This window comes from Saccopteryx leptura, chromosome 10, assembly GCF_036850995.1.
Source record: "Saccopteryx leptura isolate mSacLep1 chromosome 10, mSacLep1_pri_phased_curated, whole genome shotgun sequence".
Taxonomy (NCBI): domain Eukaryota; kingdom Metazoa; phylum Chordata; class Mammalia; order Chiroptera; family Emballonuridae; genus Saccopteryx; species Saccopteryx leptura.
Window position 1 is genome coordinate 63,110,249 of NC_089512.1, and position 17,108 is coordinate 63,127,356.

Below are 17,108 nucleotides of genomic sequence, written 5' to 3' on the forward strand. Positions count from 1 at the left end.
TCTTTTATGGGATGGGCAGCTTAACTGGAAGAGAAGTTTTCCCTCTCCTTTGCCACTCCAAAGAGGTGATAAAAAAAGACAGTGGGTGTTGAAGAAGGTTTTTCAAGGCCCCTGGGTTAGCTGTGAGGCCAAGCCCTCCAGGAGTTAGGGGCTTGGGGGCAAAATGAAGCTCAGGATAAGCTGACAGGTCTGGAATGCCGAGGGGCCCAAAGTAACAAGTCAGTCTCTGCTCTGTCAGATCTGACCCGCTGTGTACGTTTTACCACGAAATGTTACACTCTGGGGGCGGGATGGCCAGTTGGTTTTGTGTGTAGTACAAATAAATCCTGGAAAATCAGTCCTCCTTTCTTCATTGATACGACCAACTTTTTTCCTTGGCTTTCTTCTCCTTTGTTATTACAAAAGAGATGCGAGAAAATATACATAGGCCGCAAGCTACACCTTTTTAACACTGGATCAGTGACAGCTGTCAGCAGGGGCTGGCTTCCTGAAGAGGATCTTGTCTCCCTCCCCTGTCCTTTCCCCTTTCCCTCTCATGTTGTTGTCTTTCTGTGCCCAGGCCTTTGAGGTGAGGGGGATCTGAACTGATGGAGACAGCTGTGGGCTTTCCTGGAGGCTTGGTTAAGAGGGAGGGGGCGTGGAGCGAGGAAGCCTGCAGTGAGTGGGCCAGGACTGCCCAGGGGGAACAGCAGCAGCACACAAGGCCATGCTGTAGCCACAAGGCTGCTCGCGGGGGACCCTGGGAAGCCACAGGCCCAGCCTGGCAACTTTTGTTACCTTGATGTAGATGTGGGAGTTTATATACTACACAGTGGCCTTATAAGAGCTCCAGGTGAACTCCTGGAGATCTCTGTCTCAGCTTGTTGGCCAGAAATAGATTCCCAGGACACAGAAAAAAACTGATTTTGTTCAGTTAAAGGCCCCTAGGCCCAGCTGCTTTCTCCATGGCTGAGGTTGGGTGTGTAATAGGTGTGGAGGTGGGGTGGCAGAGCTGTGAGATTGAAGTTTGGGTGCTGTGGGTGTGAGGCCCAGGTCACACTTACTTACTGGGCAGGTGACATTTGGGGGAAGTGACTTTTATTTATTTTTTGTTTAGTGAGAGGAGGGGTGATAGATTCCCACACGCACCCCAACCGAGATCCATCAGCAAGCCCACTACAAGGCAATGCTCTGCGGATCTGGGCCCTTGCTCTGTTGCAGTGGGGGCCATTTTTTAGCAATTGAGGTGAAGGTCATGGAGCCATCCTCAGTGCCTGGGGCCAACTCACTCTAATGGAACCATGGCTGCAGGAGGGAGGAGGAGAGATTGAGGGGGGGGGGAGAGAGAGAGAGAGAGAGAGAGAGAGAAGTGGGGGAGGGGTAGAGAAGCAGATAGGTGCTTCTCCTGTGTGCCCTGACAGGGAATCAAACCCGGGACATCCACACGCCAGGCTGACGCTCTACCACTGAACCAACCAGCCAGGGCCCGAAGGAAGTGACTTTACCTCTCTGAGCCCAAGTTTTCTTTCCTGAAAAAGTTAGAATGACAGAGCGATCTACAACTTGGGACTGTTTTTGAGATTGAATCCAGGAAATGCTTAAAAGCACAGCCACAGTGTGCTCATTCAGTTGTCCCTGTTGTTATTAGCTGCTCTTATTTTATCTGGTGTCTCTGACATTCTTACCATTGGGCCAGATGCATAGAGAAATGCCTGAGGTGCTTTCTCTGTCCACTGGAGTCAGATGCCCTATGTCTCCGGGAAGGGTGAGAGATCCAGAAGGCAGGTGTGCACACCAGGTTACTATGTTGATGTACCCAAAGGTATACTCGATTTTCTATTCTTCTAGGGCAGCATGCAGGTTCTGGTGACCTATGGTGGCGATCCCATCCCTAAAAGCCCTTTTACTGTGGGTGTGGCTGCTCCGCTGGATCTGAGCAAGATAAAAATTAATGGACTGGCAAACAGTAAGTGTGAATGGAGGGGAGACGGGTCATTGAAGACCACCACCAGGGTCTGTCAGTTAGATTCCCTTCCAAAGACAGTTAGCAGAGAAGCAATTTCTGACTTAAGAGACTGTGTAATAGGACAGGCTTGTAATAAGACAGAATTAAGGCCAAGCAGTGGAAACCTACCTGCCACTTAATGTCACCAAGCCTCAAGCTTCATCTTTGTGCGGTGTAGTTGGGAGTTGAGGTGGTCAATAACCCTCATGGGAATAATGAAAAAATTAAATGAGCTAACAACGAACTCAGAGGCTGGCACGGTAACTCAGGAAGAGTCCTCAGTAACTGCTGGCATCACAGCGGAATGTTTTCATTACAGGGAAGCTAGGCACCTTGCTCTCTGGCGAGCTTCTGTGGTGCCAGCTCTCCTTGGCCATGGAATCCACATTGAGGAGGGGAGTCAGGCATAAAAGCCAGCTTCCTGGCACTCAGAAACCATAATTACAATGCACCCCTTCCCACCGCAATATTCCTTGAGCTTATTAGGCATCTTATTACTACATGCTCATTTCATTTACTTTAAATTAAGGAAAATTTTATTAGGGAAATTTTCGAACATACTAAAGAAAATAGCACAATATGAATGCTGATGTACTTATCACTTAGCTTCAGAAGTTCAGCATTTGATTATAAAACTATATTTTTACCCAAAAAGTGCACAAATTGATTTTTCATCTAAAAAATATCACAATTAAGAGTAGATTCCACTTTAGACATCATCGCTTTCCTCTGCAGGCTTAACTGAAGTTACTGGTTCATTTTCTATCCTTCCAGACCTTCTCTCTGCATCTGCATGTGTATATCTGCCAGCAGAAAACACTGGGCAGTGTTTATTTTGCATTAAAGTTATCCTGCCATCCTCATTGTCATTGCCCTGCCTTTTACATCCTTCTTGAAGAACATTCACACCTTAATCCCCTGTTGGCATTAGCTGTCACATGACCACAGCCTGGCTGCACCTGGGTGGCACATGTCCACCTGCTCTCAGGCACATGGGGGGCTCAGGGCACACTTCTAGGGAAAGCCTCTTGTCCCACCCATGAGAGTTTCTCTGGGTCTCCATGGAGACCATCAGTGAGCGCCTTCGTAGACCTGTGACCCAAATGTAGGAATTGTGAATGAGGCCAGCTCCTAGCTCCCAGCTCTTGGGCTTTGAAACAAGAGCTCGATGCTGGCTTTTGTCCCCGGGAGGTGGGGTGAGCAGCCAGTTCTGAGCATATGAAAGGTTACGGTCACTGTCTAACCCTCCACGTGTCCTCTCTTCACTCCTTTCTCCAAGACAGCCAGGGTTTGAGCCCCAGACCAGGTAAATCACAGTGTCAATCAGGAAAATCCTCTGGGACTTGGAGCTCCACCTTGCTTGTGGCTCCCCAGTGTTCATCTAGGCAGGCCCTGTGCTGCCCTGAGTCAGGGTTCCCTGGGTGGGGGAGGAGCTGTGTTACCAGGGCCTTTGTTTTGGTTCAGAGTCCTTAAGTCCTTTCCTTGTTTATGTCAAATACAACACATGGTTTTCTGTGGCTTGCTTTGCAAAGACCTTTCAAATATCAGCTCTGACTTTTACCTTTTTGGTTGTAAAGTTATATTTGCTGCCAAAAGTTAGTAAATAAAACACTGGCTTATGGAAATGTTTTTTTGTGTGTGTGTATTTTTGTAAGAGAGAGAGACAGACAGGAAGGGAGAGAGATGAGAAACATCTACTTGTAGTGTGGTCACTTTAGTTGTTTACTGATTACTTCTCATACATGCCTTGACCAGGGGACTCAAGCCGAGCCAGTGACTCTTTGCTCAAGCCAGTGACCATGGGATCATGTTTATGATCTCATGCTCAGGCTGCGACTTTACGCTCAATCTGGTGAGTTTGCACTCAAGCTGGATGAGCCCATGCTCAAGCTGGCAACCTTGGGGCCATGAACCTGGGATCTCAGCATCCCAGGTCAATGCTCTGTCCACTGTGTCCCCACCAGACAGGCAGAAATGTTTTGATACACCAGGAGTAAGGGAAGCAGAGAAGACAGTGTCAGATTATAATTTACTGGTCAGCAAAGCAGATTGTGGAGTCAAGTAAATTTCAGTCCCAGCTTTTTGTTCTGCTGGATGAGAACCCTTGGACAAGTTACTTAACCTTTTTGAGTCTCAGTTTCCCCTTGTGTTAAAGCTGTTGGTGACTAATCAACGCCCTATAGGGTTGAGGTAAAAATGAAAGTAGATTATATGCTTTACTGAGTCCTGGCATACAAAATACATTCAGTAAATGATGGCTATCATAATTAATATTAACGATTGTCAATGAATAATTAATTAATTGGCTTATTTGTCCAGGAGTGGAAGTTGGGAAGGATCAGGAGTTTGCCATTGACACCAGAGGGGCGGGAGGCCAAGGGAAGCTGGACGTGACGATCCTCAGTCCCTCGAGGAAGGTCGTGCCGTGTCTGGTGGCACCTATGGTGAGCCGGGAGAGCAGCACAGCCAAGTTCATCCCTCGTGAGGAGGGGCTCTACGCCGTCGATGTGACCTATGATGGACACCCCGTGCCTGGGAGCCCCTACGCCGTGGAGGCCTCTCTACCCCCCGATCCCACCAAGGTCAGCTTTGATTTTTGTTCAGAACGTGTTCCCTGTTGTGTAATATAACACCGTACACAGTCCTTTGATCCTGGAAAACACCTTTAGACAATGGTGTTGTGCTAAAAGTCAGTTCTCAATGGTTGGCAGTAGTTCTCTTCCTACAGTTCAGCATGCAGCAGGGTCCTGTGGGCAGCAGGGTCCCACTCCTCCTCCCCTCGTTGTCTGGGTGTGAGGGGCTCCCTGTCCCTGAGTTCTGTCCCTTCCTTTGTTAGTGTGATAACGGGACTCACTTCAAAGCATGCCTGTCAGGGTAGGGGAGATGTGTGAGTGTGGAGGCCCCAGGCCTGTGTCTGGTGCCCAGAGTGAACTCACCCACACATGCTATAATACTATAATTAAATATAAAAATAGAGTATCCTCATTGCCGTTTCCTCCTCGTAGTCCTGAATCCCGGGTGTTAGAGTGTTATTCCCAGTGGTCTGAACAGCATGAATCCTGTAACACTGTCTTGTTTTTTGAATCAGAAATGAAAGCTTCACCCTCTCCTCTCCCTCTTTTAAAAACAGTCTAGTTGTAGCCCTGGCCAGGTAGCTCAGTTGGTTAGTGTCATCCTGATATGCCAGAACTGTGGGTTTGATCCTCAGGCAGGGCACATAGAAGATTAAACCAATGAATGCATAAATGGGTGGAACAACAAATCAATGTTTCCCTCTCCCTCTCTCCCCCTCCCCTCCCCCTCCCCCTCCCCCTCCCCCTTCCCCTCCCCTCTCCCTCTCCTCCCTCCTCCCTCCTCCCTCCTCCCTCCTCCCTCCTCCCTCCTCCCTCTTCCCTCTTTTTAGTTTGCAGAGTTTGTTGAGGGAGCTATAGCAGCCAAAGGCACAGTGAGGTCCATGCAAGCTGTTCCACGAGCACTCAAACCAGGAAACCTGCTGTGTTTGTGGGACTAGATGTTTAGTCTCCAGCTGTACCCCACAGGGTCCAAGGAGCTGGGTGCGGCAGGAGGCAGGGATGTTGTGCTCTGTGCATCAGAGGCCACACCTCCCTGCTATGGCTTTCAATGTTACTGAGCTCACAGCATGGCTCCCTTAGCTGTTTGCAGCATTGCCTGCATTGTGCCTGTAACTCAGTAGCATGGGTGAGTATGTTCAAGTTTGGCCTTAGGGAAAAGGCCCACTTAACCGAGATGCAGTTTCTGCTGGTTACAGGCTTGGGTGTGGAAAGGAGAACTGGCTGAGCAGAATGCTACTGTCAGGTAGAGTTTGACTTTTATTCTTTCCTCAAATAGGTGAAGGCCCATGGTCCTGGCCTGGAGGGTGGCCTTGTAGGCAAACCTGCTGAGTTCACCATTGACACCAAAGGAGCTGGAACCGGAGGTTTGGGCCTAACTGTGGAAGGTCCGTGTGAGGCTAAAATTGAATGCTCTGACAATGGCGATGGGACCTGCTCTGTCTCTTACCTTCCCACGAAGCCCGGGGAGTACTTCGTCAACATCCTCTTTGAGGAAGTCCACATACCCGGTTCTCCCTTCAAGGCCAACATTGAAATGCCATTTGATCCCTCTAAAGTCGTGGCGTCAGGACCAGGTCTGGAGCATGGGAAAGTGGGCGAGGCTGGGCTGCTCAGCGTGGACTGTTCAGAAGCAGGGCCCGGGACCCTGGGCCTGGAAGCTGTTTCAGACTCAGGAGCCAAAGCTGAGGTCCATATTGAGAACAACAAAGATGGCACCTATGCGGTGACCTACGTGCCCCTGACCGCCGGCATGTACACGCTGACTGTGAAGTATGGTGGTGAGCTTGTGCCCCACTTCCCTGCCTGCGTCAAGGTGGAACCCGCTGTGGACACCAGCAGGGTCAAAGTTTTTGGGCCAGGAATAGAAGGAAAAGGTGGGTTCCATTTAAAAAAGGAGAGAGGCTACAACTCCCTACCTTTGTCCCAAAATGTATGCAATGGTTATGTTGTCACTGGCTGGGGCTGCCCTGAAAGGGGCTTCTCTTTTCTGATTTTTGAGAGTTAAACCAGTTGTCTGCTGTCACTTAATTGTGTCTTAAGTGCTCCTGGGTCCCAGGTATTGGTGACGTTCTTATCTGTGTGTTTGCTCCGCAGACGTGTTTCGTGAAGCCACCACTGACTTCACTGTAGACTCACGGCCCCTGACGAAGGTGGGGGGCAACCACATCAAGGCCCACATTGCCAACCCCTCAGGGACCTCCACTGAGTGCTTTGTCACAGACAATGCTGATGGGACCTACCAGGTGGAGTATACACCCTTTGAGAAAGGTGAGTTAGCTTCTCCTTGGACATGAACCTTGTTAAAAAACTATGCTTGGTCATTTCCTCCTGGTGGCTGATGCTGATTTCTGCCCCGTGAGCTCAGCCCATCATCTCAGCAGAGGCACTTGCAAAGTGACAGGGAAATACAGTATGAAGACCTTCTTCCCCAACAGAGCCACCCACTCAGGGCCTGGCATCCCGGCCCTGTTGGGCGACAGCTGGGCTGGGTTTAGCCTAAGCCTCATCAGAGCCAGGTATGGAGTGATGTCATGGATATTGATCATTCATGTAGTTTTTTAGCACATTGATTTATTTCCTGGACATTAAGAATTAGAAAAACATTTTGGTAAGTGATAAACGCATAAAGAAAAAAGGTACCATATATCCTTATAACCTGGATATATGATCCCTGTAAATATTCTGGTATAGATATTTGAATCTGTTTTTATAGATACATGTATCTTCTATTATATGTATTTTTCTTTGTCTTTTGTTTAATGATTGGATGGAGTTTTCCTAAAACACGGTAGCATGTTTAAGATGACTGACTTCAATGGAGACTCACTGATATTTGTTTGGAGGAGAGGTTGTGTGTGTGTGTAGGGGGGTGTTTGGGTTAAGTGAATGCCAAGTTAACCAAAAGCATAAATAGACAATTTGTATTTTTTAAAAATCAGATTATATCAATATTACTGTTTCTTTAACCTTCCTTTTTAAAATAACATGGTAAAGCACATAGCCATGAATGGTAGGTAAAACCTTGGAGTTAAATGTCATTTCTCACAAATAGGTGATTCCTATACAATATGTTCTGGTTTTTTGTTTTTAACAGGCCTCCATGTAGTGGAGGTAATGTATGACGATGTGCCCATCCCAAATAGTCCCTTCAAAGTGGCTGTAACCGAAGGCTGCCAGCCATCTCGGGTTCAAGCCCAAGGACCCGGACTGATAGAGGCCTTTACCAACAAACCCAATGTCTTCACTGTGGTTACCAGGTAAACAAGCCCCTGAGGTTTGTGTGCTGATTCTCTAAAACAGTGGTTCCCAACCCCCGGGCTGCGGACCGGTACCGGTCCGTGAGCCATTTGGTACTGGTGTGCAGAGAAAGAATAAATAACTTATATTATTTCTGTTTTATTTATATTTAAGTCTGAACGATGTTTTATTTTTTTAAAAATGACCAGATTCCCTCTGTTACATCCGTCTAAGACTCACTCTTGACGCTTGTCTCAGTCACGTGATACATTTATCTGTCCCACCCTAAAGGCCGGTCCGTGAAAATATTTTCTGACATTAAACCAGTCCGTGGCCCAAAAATGGTTGGGGACCACTGCTCTAAAAGGAGCAACCCTAAGTAGTTTAACTGCTTTAAAGAAATTTTATGGGTGTTTCCTACATATGTGTAAAGTCTCCCAGCTTCTGAGAGGGTTTTTATTTTTCATGATACAGGAGGTATTTTGTTTTGTAGAGACTTAAGTTACAGAAAAAGACCAAGTATACCAAAAAGGTACCAAAAAGTACTGATAATAATAGTCGTAAACTGCTGAGCAAATGAGAATGATAATGCATAAACAGATAGCCAATCTCACTTAAGTGAAATACTAGAATTCCTATTAAGATAAGTCACAAAGCATATACCTAAATTGTACTTATATTCCTAGCCAATGCAATTAGATAAGAAAAACAAATGAAGGATAAACATTGGAAAGGAGAGGTTAAAGCTGTCTTTATTTATATTAGATCATTAGGAAATTCCCTGTGAGAAGTGTCACAGTAGTTGAGTTGGGTTGGTTAAACGGGAAGTTTATAGAGTGATTTTAAATTAATTTTATGAACTACTAGTACTACTTTGCTTTCTTTTCCACACTTTCCAGAGGGGCAGGAATTGGTGGGCTTGGTATAACTGTTGAGGGACCATCAGAGTCGAAGATAAACTGCAGAGACAACAAAGATGGCAGCTGCAGTGCTGAGTACATCCCCTTTGCTCCAGGGGATTATGATGTTAATATTACATATGGAGGAGATCACATCCCTGGTAAGCTCTTCCTCAGAAAGGAACCCAAAGAATAGTTGATTTTGCATGAAAACGTTTAATTCGCATATCTCCTTAAATAAGAAAAATTGCCTGACATTTGCAGTCACTGCAAAGGGAGAATTTTCCTTAGGCCTGCATCTCCAAAAATATACTAACTCCCAATAGGACAAGTAATATGGCAAAAAGTATTAACTTGAAATTTTGACTGAAAGTGATTTTTCGTGTGTTGGAGAACCTAGTTCTTGTTTTAAAGAAAAACTGTAGCCTTGGCCAATTGGCTCAGTGGTAGTGTCAGCCTGGCGCGAGGATGTCCAGGGTCTGATTTCTTGGTCAGGGCACACAGGAGAAGTGCCCATCTTCTTCTCCTCCCCTTCCTGTCTCACTTCTCTCTCTCTCCTGCAGCCATGGCTGGATTGGAGTGAGTTGGCCCCAGGCACTAAGGATGGCTCCATGGCCTCAGGTACTAAGAAGAGCTTGGTTGCTGAGCAATGGAGCAATGCCCCAGATGGGCAAAGCATCGCCCCCTAGTGGGCTTGCTGGGTGGATCCTGGTTTGGGTGCAAGTAGGAGTCTGTCTCTGACTCCCCTCCTCGCTGAATTTAAAAAAAGAAAAAAGAAAAGCTGTTTCTTTACAAAATTGAAAATTTCCACTTTATTTTGTAATTGGTTCTTAATCATCTTCTACATGCATCTTGTCTTTTATTTTTCAATTGACAGTCCTAATAGCTGACAGAAACACACAAATTCAAATCTTATTTTATTAATATTTTTTCTATGGAATGATGGAGTATATACACTTACTGAAAAACAGGGCTTGTCATCCTTAGAACTGCTGATAATTCTTTGTTGTGGAAGCTGTCCTGTTCATTGTAGGGTATTTAGCGTCCCATTTTGTGCCAACCAAAAATGTCTCCAGATATTGTCATATGTCAAGTGGGGAACAAAATGACCCCTAGTTGAGAACCACTGCTATAAGCAATTGAAATAATAAAGAAATATATGACTTAAGTAATGAAGGCCCTTCCAACTTTCATATTCCAGCAGAGGGGAATTTCCATATGCTCTAATTCTGTTTATTTAATGAAACATTTGCCACTCAACACACATCCAGAAATGCAGGTGAGCATGTGGTATGGTGTGGACACAAGTCCAAGGACTCTAGAGCTGCTCCTGAATCAGCTTATGCCTTATCGCAGGTGAGAAAGAGGGCAGAGTCCCACCTTGAAAGCCCCAGAGCAGGAGGAGCCTTGGGTGGGTCAGTGTTGTTCTTGCCCTGAAGGCCATAAGCCAGGGTGAGATGGGGGGAGGCCGATGGTCCTACTTTCAGGTTTCTGGATAGGCTCCCAGAAAACTGGAGTGTGCTCTGACCACACATACTTTCCTGACTGTGTCTGCTCTCTCCCCTTATCATGTGCAACTGCATTCACAGTTACACACTTAACTCTTCCTTTTTCTCACATTGGTCAGAAAGCATTGACAGTCCTCTCCAAGTAACTCTACTCATTTAAAACGTTATTTCTCTTTAAACTTGTCCTTGCAGCTCTTTCATTTTAGATTTTTATAATGGAACCTGTGATCACTTTTTTTTTAAGTAAGAGGAGGGGAAATAGACTCTTGCATACTTCCTGACCAGGATCCACCCAACAGACCCCATCTGGGGCCAACCCTCAAATCAGCCGAACTATCCTTAGTGCCTGAGGCTGATGCTTGGACCACCTGAGCTACCCTCAGTGCCTGGGGCCAATGCACAAACCAGTCGAACCACTGGCTGCGAAAGGGGAAGAGAAGGCTATGGTTGCTTCTCATGTGTGCCCTGACTGGAAATCAAACCCAGGATGTCCATGTGCCAGGCTGAGGCTTTATTCACTGAGCAAAATGGCCAGGGCCAGTAATCACTTTTCAAGGGAGATTCAGCCATGAACAAGAACAGTCAAAGCGCCTGCCCTCCAGAAGCTTGTCTGGCATTCTTGGCACTAAAATTCATGGTTTAACTGCTTTGAAAAAAGAGCAGGGCTTAGTGACAGAATACAGAGCTTTATGAGTTTTATAGCTCTGCAATTCATGGTAATGGAGAATAGAGCCAGAGAATGTTGCCAGAGGTGACCTGGTGGCTCTAACCAGACAGGTGGCAGTCGGGATGAACATCTACTGGTTGTGGAGGCAATGAAGCTATTTTGACTTTATCGGGAAATCTAGAGGGTGCCATCAGCACTGAAATTCCCCTTGCAGAAGAGGGTGAGAGTTTTGGCCTCTGGCTAACATCTGAGCTTGACATTTGGCCATCTTTGAGCATAACAACAGAAAGAGGCCCGTTTGCAGTTTTCCCATTCAATGTGACTTTTTATGTTTCAGGCTCTCTGTTGCCTCCCAGAGCCAAATGCCAACTTGTCCTGGACCCCAGAATGTTCCAAGGCTCAGCCATTTAGTAAAGTGTTGGCTGATTGTCTTAAGAGTCAGGTTTCATAGCTAAGGTAACTTGTGAGGTGTTGCGGTGAAACATTCAGCAACCTGCTAGTTTCTAATTTGCTTTCATGGAATTTTGGTTGGTTAAACATTAGCCCAGTGTTTCCTGACCTGGTACAAACCCATAGTGGGGTTATTTTTAACAAGGTATCCTGTCTTACCCACAATGGCATACTGGTTTCCTCTGGTGGTCTGTTTGTGGTGACTGCTTACACCACTGGATCAACTGGGATGAGTGCATCATGAAAAAGGTCTGCTGTGATTGATTGATGATGTCTGCCTGGGGTATGGAACAGGAGAGTGGCACAGAATGCTTGATATCTGCTGTCTTGGACTTAAAGTTTGTTGGTTCTTGGCTGCTCTGATGCTAAGTTCAGACAGCTTCCAATGGAGGCTCTGAATCCCATGACCTCTTTTCCAGGCAGCCCCTTCAGGGTTCCTGTGAAGGATGTTGTGGACCCCAGCAAGGTCAGGATTGCTGGTCCTGGGGTGGGCTCGGGTGTCCGAGCCCGCATCCTACAGTCCTTTACTGTGGACAGCAGCAAGGCTGGCCTGGCCCCACTGGAAGTCAGGGTCTTGGGCCCACGAGGTGAGTATGCATCCTACTTCCCGCTGACATTCAACTTGCCCAGGGCAGAGGCAGCTATGACTCAGAGCAGGCACGTTGCTTTTGAGTTTGGTCATGAAATTAAAGTTAAATTTTTAAAAATTACTTTATTGCTCCATGTTCTAGCTAAATAGAGGTTCCTGTTCAAACAGTAGACAGACCCACGCTCCTCTAGCGGTCTCTTTTCTGTTTATTTAATGAAACAATTGCCACCCAGTTTAATAATAAGGCTCTAAATGTCTTTCTATTTTCAATTTTTTTTTAAAGTAGAGAGCCGAAGCAGGTAGTGTTTGGACTCCCACACATATAATTGTGCAGCTGCTGCATTTTGTGTTTCAGCATGGGTGAGGTGGCTGGGGCTAGTCTATCTGGGTGGCTGGTGGGGTCGCAGGTCATACTTCTGTTTGAGATGCCTTGGGGGCATATACCCATAATTTCTGGAATTGACATACTCGGCCTGCTGGCACATGGCTTTGTCATTGCCCCAAATTCCTATAGAAAGGGGGTCTGTTCAGGGGATGGGCTTTGCTGGCAATTTGGTCCACCCTTTTGTGGTTTGGTAAGGTAAGCAGGCCATTTGGGGGCAAAGCACCTAAGTGCATTAAAATTCACTGTTTTTGGTGCAACCGCATTTCCTCGTTCAGCATTTAAAATGTGTCATTCTCTGCCTGATTTCTTATAAATTACCTGGCTTTGTCCCTGTGATGTGTTTTTGGCTTCATAGTAGTGGCACATAGGGGCTCCTTTTTTGAAGAGGAACTTTTCCTTGATGGATTGATTCAGTAGGAGGTTATGCCCCTTAACAGTTAGGTTAGAAGTGGTTTGGGGGAATGAGGTCATGTGGCTAGTCTGTTTGTACAGAGTTACTGAGCCTCAAGACGTACGTGTGTGTGTGTGTGTGTGTGTGTGTGTGTGTGTGTGTGTGTGTGTGTGTGTGTGAGAGAGAGAGAGAGAGAGAGAGAGAGAAGCTTAGATATGTACCTCTATTATGGAAGATCCTTAAGTAACAGACTTTTAATTTTAGCTGATGAGACAGATTCCCAGTCATGGCGCAGCCCCTTGAAAGCCATTTCAGAGTTCTTTAAAGGGGACCCGAAGGGTGACTTTATGGAGACAGGTTTGCATTTTCCTATTGGCTGCTGCTCTAATTAATGTAATCTTTATGCCTATTGCTAGCTGCACCCCTGAAACTGCCTTGTCCCTGCCTCCTTTGCTTTGCTTAATGACTGTGCTATGCTTTGGTTAACCTACCCTGCAGTTGACCCATCCTTGAGGCTTATGTTTAGAACTGGGATCTAGACTCTACCAGCCCAATGCATGCCTTGATTATGTTATAATATAATCTCCAATCATCCCTTGAGTGCATAACATTGATGGTTTTCTCACCCCACGAGGGGCACCCTCACCTGCTCTGCACCTACAGGCAGTGTGCTGGCACCTTTGGTCTTTATTCAAAGGTTGCCACAAATCTTCACTGACCAGCCCATTGGTTACTTTTTGCTGTTTCTAGTTCTGGACACTTTGGCCCTTTCTCAGCTATAGAGTCAAGTTTGGCAACATCTCAAGCATGCGTAACCAGCTTGAAAGGATATTATAACATGTCTGCAACATGCGTCTTCACCATAGGCCCTCTAGGAACAAGTGCGGGCAGTCTCCTTAATTGCACTCTAGGGCTACTGTGTGTTCTTCAGGCAATAACAAACTAAAGGTGTCTCTTGGGGTCATTTCTGCAACCATGAATTGGAGCGCCTGTCTCCTGTGATTTCTTAGGCCTCTGATTATAGCCTGCTTGCATTTATGTTACTCATCAGTGGAAACCAATAGTTCTTCAGGATGAATGTGATCCTTTCTGAATTTAGCCTAGGGTGGAAATTCTTAGTAGGGGGGCTAAGCAGTTCCTCAGACCTCTCATCTCTGCCTTCAGGCCTAGTGGAGCCAGTGAATGTGGTGGACAATGGGGACGGCACACACACAGTGACCTACACCCCATCGCAGGAAGGGCCTTACATGGTCTCCGTTAAATATGCTGACGAAGAGATCCCTCGCAGGTAAGCTCCTGACACTGAGGGAAGGGGTCCAAACCAGACTCGCCCACCCCTTTGCAGGGCTCACCAGCATTGCTTTGGTGGCCCGCTCATCCATCCATCCATCCGTCTGATCGGCGAGTACTGTATCACCAAGGACAGCCTGCGCAGATGTCAGAACAGACGATCCTTGATGTTCGTGGCTCCTGCCCTCTTGCCCCTCCCCCCTGTTCCTTTCAGCTATTATTAACTTAAAGAGGAGTTGAAATTAAGGAGTTGGGAATTTGGGGGGAGGAAATGCATTAGTTTATCAAAGTCTTCTTTCTGCTTACCCTGCAGGTTGTTTTCTGATTAGGGGAGAGATCTTTATTTTACTTGAGGATTTGGTTGACAATAACATTCCCACAAAGGGTTGGATAGAACCTTGTTTCTTATTAATATTTTATTAATAAAAAAAAATGCATACGTTTGTCACTTTTCAGAACAGCCTTCAAAGATTTTTAAAAATCATACTTAAATTAAGAAATTTTACCCAGTATTCATATTTTACATGAAAATATGTATATAGCTCTAGCTATATAGAAAAATGGTTTATCAGTAATAATTACATATTACTTTACTAATGATATACCATCTAAAGCATATCAAAAATAGAAAATAAGAAGATGAGATAAAATATTAGAACTGAAATTTCAATATTCTCTTTCTATTTTGGTGACCATTGGCTTAGCATAATAAAAGTAGATTAAACGTGTTTAAGCCTGTATTTTCCAAACTAATTTTTGAATTAATTTGTATGCCCTCGAATGCAGTGCAGGGAAAGCTGGTTACTAGCTCATCATTGCTCATTTCTGCTGGACTTAAGACATTGACAAAGTCGCCAGTTTATCTGCTGTTGGAATCCTCTTTGTAATCCCAGCGTCTTTGTGTCAGAGAGGTCAGATGTAGCAGGGTTGACGTGTATCCCTACTGATTGGGGGTATGTGTGTGTCTATCAAGTCCCTTTAAGGTCAAGGTCCTTCCCACATATGATGCCAGCAAAGTGACCGCCAGTGGCCCCGGCCTCAGTTCCTATGGTGTGCCTGCCAGTCTGCCTGTGGAGTTTGCAATTGATGCCAGAGATGCTGGGGAAGGCTTGCTTGCTGTCCAGATAACGGTAACTTGGAGTTATTTTCTGTAGTCAGACTTCATTAATAAGGCCTAATTTCCTGGCCAGGGATGAGAACCAGAATTTCAGTAACCAATTTCTGACCTGTTGCCAATGTTTCACAGACCAGAGAGTCAGTAATTAGGCAAGAAAACATGCACACTTGCCTGAGAGGTCTGAGGGGATGGCTCCCAGGACCACGTTTTGGTGAATCTCACGTATTTGCTCTCTGTTATATCTCTATGCTTTTATATTTAAATATTGTAAATTACTCATTGGATGAGTTAGGACTAAGTTCTACTTTCATATTACAGTAAGCCCCAAAATAAAAGTGGTTTAAACACATGGAATTATTTTCTCTTGTTAAATAAGCCAGGGGCAAGGCACCTGGGTGCTGTGTGGCTTGTCAATGAAGCAGGCTCCGTCTTCTGCTCCTCTGTCCTATCATGTGTCATCTGTCCTTATGGTCTCCTCATGGACCGTGAGGCTGCTGGTGCCCTGGGCCAGAAGGAGGAAGATAGGCAGACAGGAAGAACAGGGCCTTCCAACTCAATGAGCTCTCTTCAACGGCCCTGTCAGAAGTTCTTTACAAGACTTCCACTCCCTTCTCATTTGTCAGAAATTTGTCACGAGTCACATGGCCATACCTAGTGGCAAAGGATGCTGGGAAGTGGAGTCTTGTATTCTGGGAGCGGTGCACCTAGCTGAGAAGTAGGGTCCTGCTCCTGGAGAGAGACGGGAAAGTGAATGTGGTGACATGCAGGCAGGAGCCTCGGCCCCTTGCCTCCCTGTGTATCAATGGATTTAGGGCTAAAGCATTATTTGTTCACCTGGCAGAAAAATTACTAAAAATTGATTGTGTTCATCATGTTATTAAAAGGATCTGTGACCCTCTCATCTCCCTACCTATGCCAGTAGTTCTGTCTCCTCCCATTAAAGTACTAATTAATGAGCAAAATATGTCAAAGTTTTCCATGAATTGTTTTTACATCTCGATGACAGCATTCTAAATAGCATTTCTCTGTGATCCACAGGACCAAGAGGGAAAACCCAAAAGAGCCATTGTCCAGGACAATAAAGATGGCACGTATGCTGTCACCTACATCCCTGACAAGACTGGACGCTATATGATTGGGGTCACCTATGGAGGGGATGACATCCCATTCTCTCCTTACCGCATCCGGGCCACACAGACAGGCGATGCCAGCAAGTGCCTGGCCACAGGTAAGTCCAGGTCAAGGTCAGGGGTGTGGGCTTTAGAGTCCAAAAGCCAAGGTCTAGACCTTTTCTGCCACCTAATAGCTGTGTGATCAGGGCAAGATGCTCAACCACTCTGAGCTTCAATCAGACATAGATTGAAGATCTTTTTGAGAACATTTAAATTCAAGAACCTCTTCTAAGGACCAGAGACTGTTTCACAAGGTTATTGCAAAGATTAGATGAGATCAGGCATGAAAAATGCTTAGTACAGTGCCAGGCACATGGAAGCTGTTATTATTGTACTTTTGAAGTGGGTGCATTTACTGAGATATCAACTGTGATGGCTGCTCCCATGAAAAGTGAAAATTTATGCTTTTTATCTGTAGGTAGTTTAATTATTCAAGATCACTGTGGGCCACTGTGAGAGAAGCACCTTCAAGGATCTAGATTTTTCCCCTTAACACTGGGGACTTATGTCTAATCTCTCAGGAATTCTCCAGGAACATTTGAGCATCACAGTTCCTTCCATTTCTGAGACAACTCTGAGTACCTTGGGGCTTCAGTTTCTAAAAACGGCTCCTGCAACTCTGATGGTGCTTCAAGTCAATTTCAAAACATGAGTCCCCATCTCTAAAATGAACGAGACCTGCTTCTTTTTAAATTAGTTAATGTAGGTGCACCCTGGATATTTATATTCTCATATTTCATCTGGTTTTGAATGGAAAAAAATCTTTTGGCTTTCAGGGAAAACTTATAAATTGCTCACCTTCGCCCTTTTTGTGTCATTCATGACAAAATTTGAGAAATTTTGAAA

The 17,108-nt window shown here is 45.7% G+C and overlaps 1 protein-coding gene across 9 annotated transcripts in view; it reads left to right on the forward strand.

The window, feature by feature from the left end:
- Positions 1-17,108, forward strand: part of FLNB (filamin B) — a 159,986-nt gene that overhangs the window by 105,653 nt on the left and 37,225 nt on the right. For 5 of the 9 annotated variants that reach the window (XM_066351531.1, XM_066351532.1, XM_066351533.1 and 2 more), the window contains exons 19-29: positions 1,828-1,945; positions 4,304-4,566; positions 5,834-6,431; positions 6,652-6,825; positions 7,652-7,814; positions 8,694-8,854; positions 11,738-11,905; positions 12,948-13,040; positions 13,848-13,971; positions 14,947-15,103; positions 16,129-16,318. In XM_066351531.1, coding sequence (XP_066207628.1) covers positions 1,828-1,945; positions 4,304-4,566; positions 5,834-6,431; positions 6,652-6,825; positions 7,652-7,814; positions 8,694-8,854; positions 11,738-11,905; positions 12,948-13,040; positions 13,848-13,971; positions 14,947-15,103; positions 16,129-16,318 — 2,209 coding nt within the window. The remainder of the gene's footprint in view (positions 1-1,827; positions 1,946-4,303; positions 4,567-5,833; positions 6,432-6,651; positions 6,826-7,651; positions 7,815-8,693; positions 8,855-11,737; positions 11,906-12,947; positions 13,041-13,847; positions 13,972-14,946; positions 15,104-16,128; positions 16,319-17,108) is intronic. The other 4 variants (XM_066351536.1, XM_066351538.1, XM_066351539.1 and 1 more) reach the window with 1 other exon arrangement.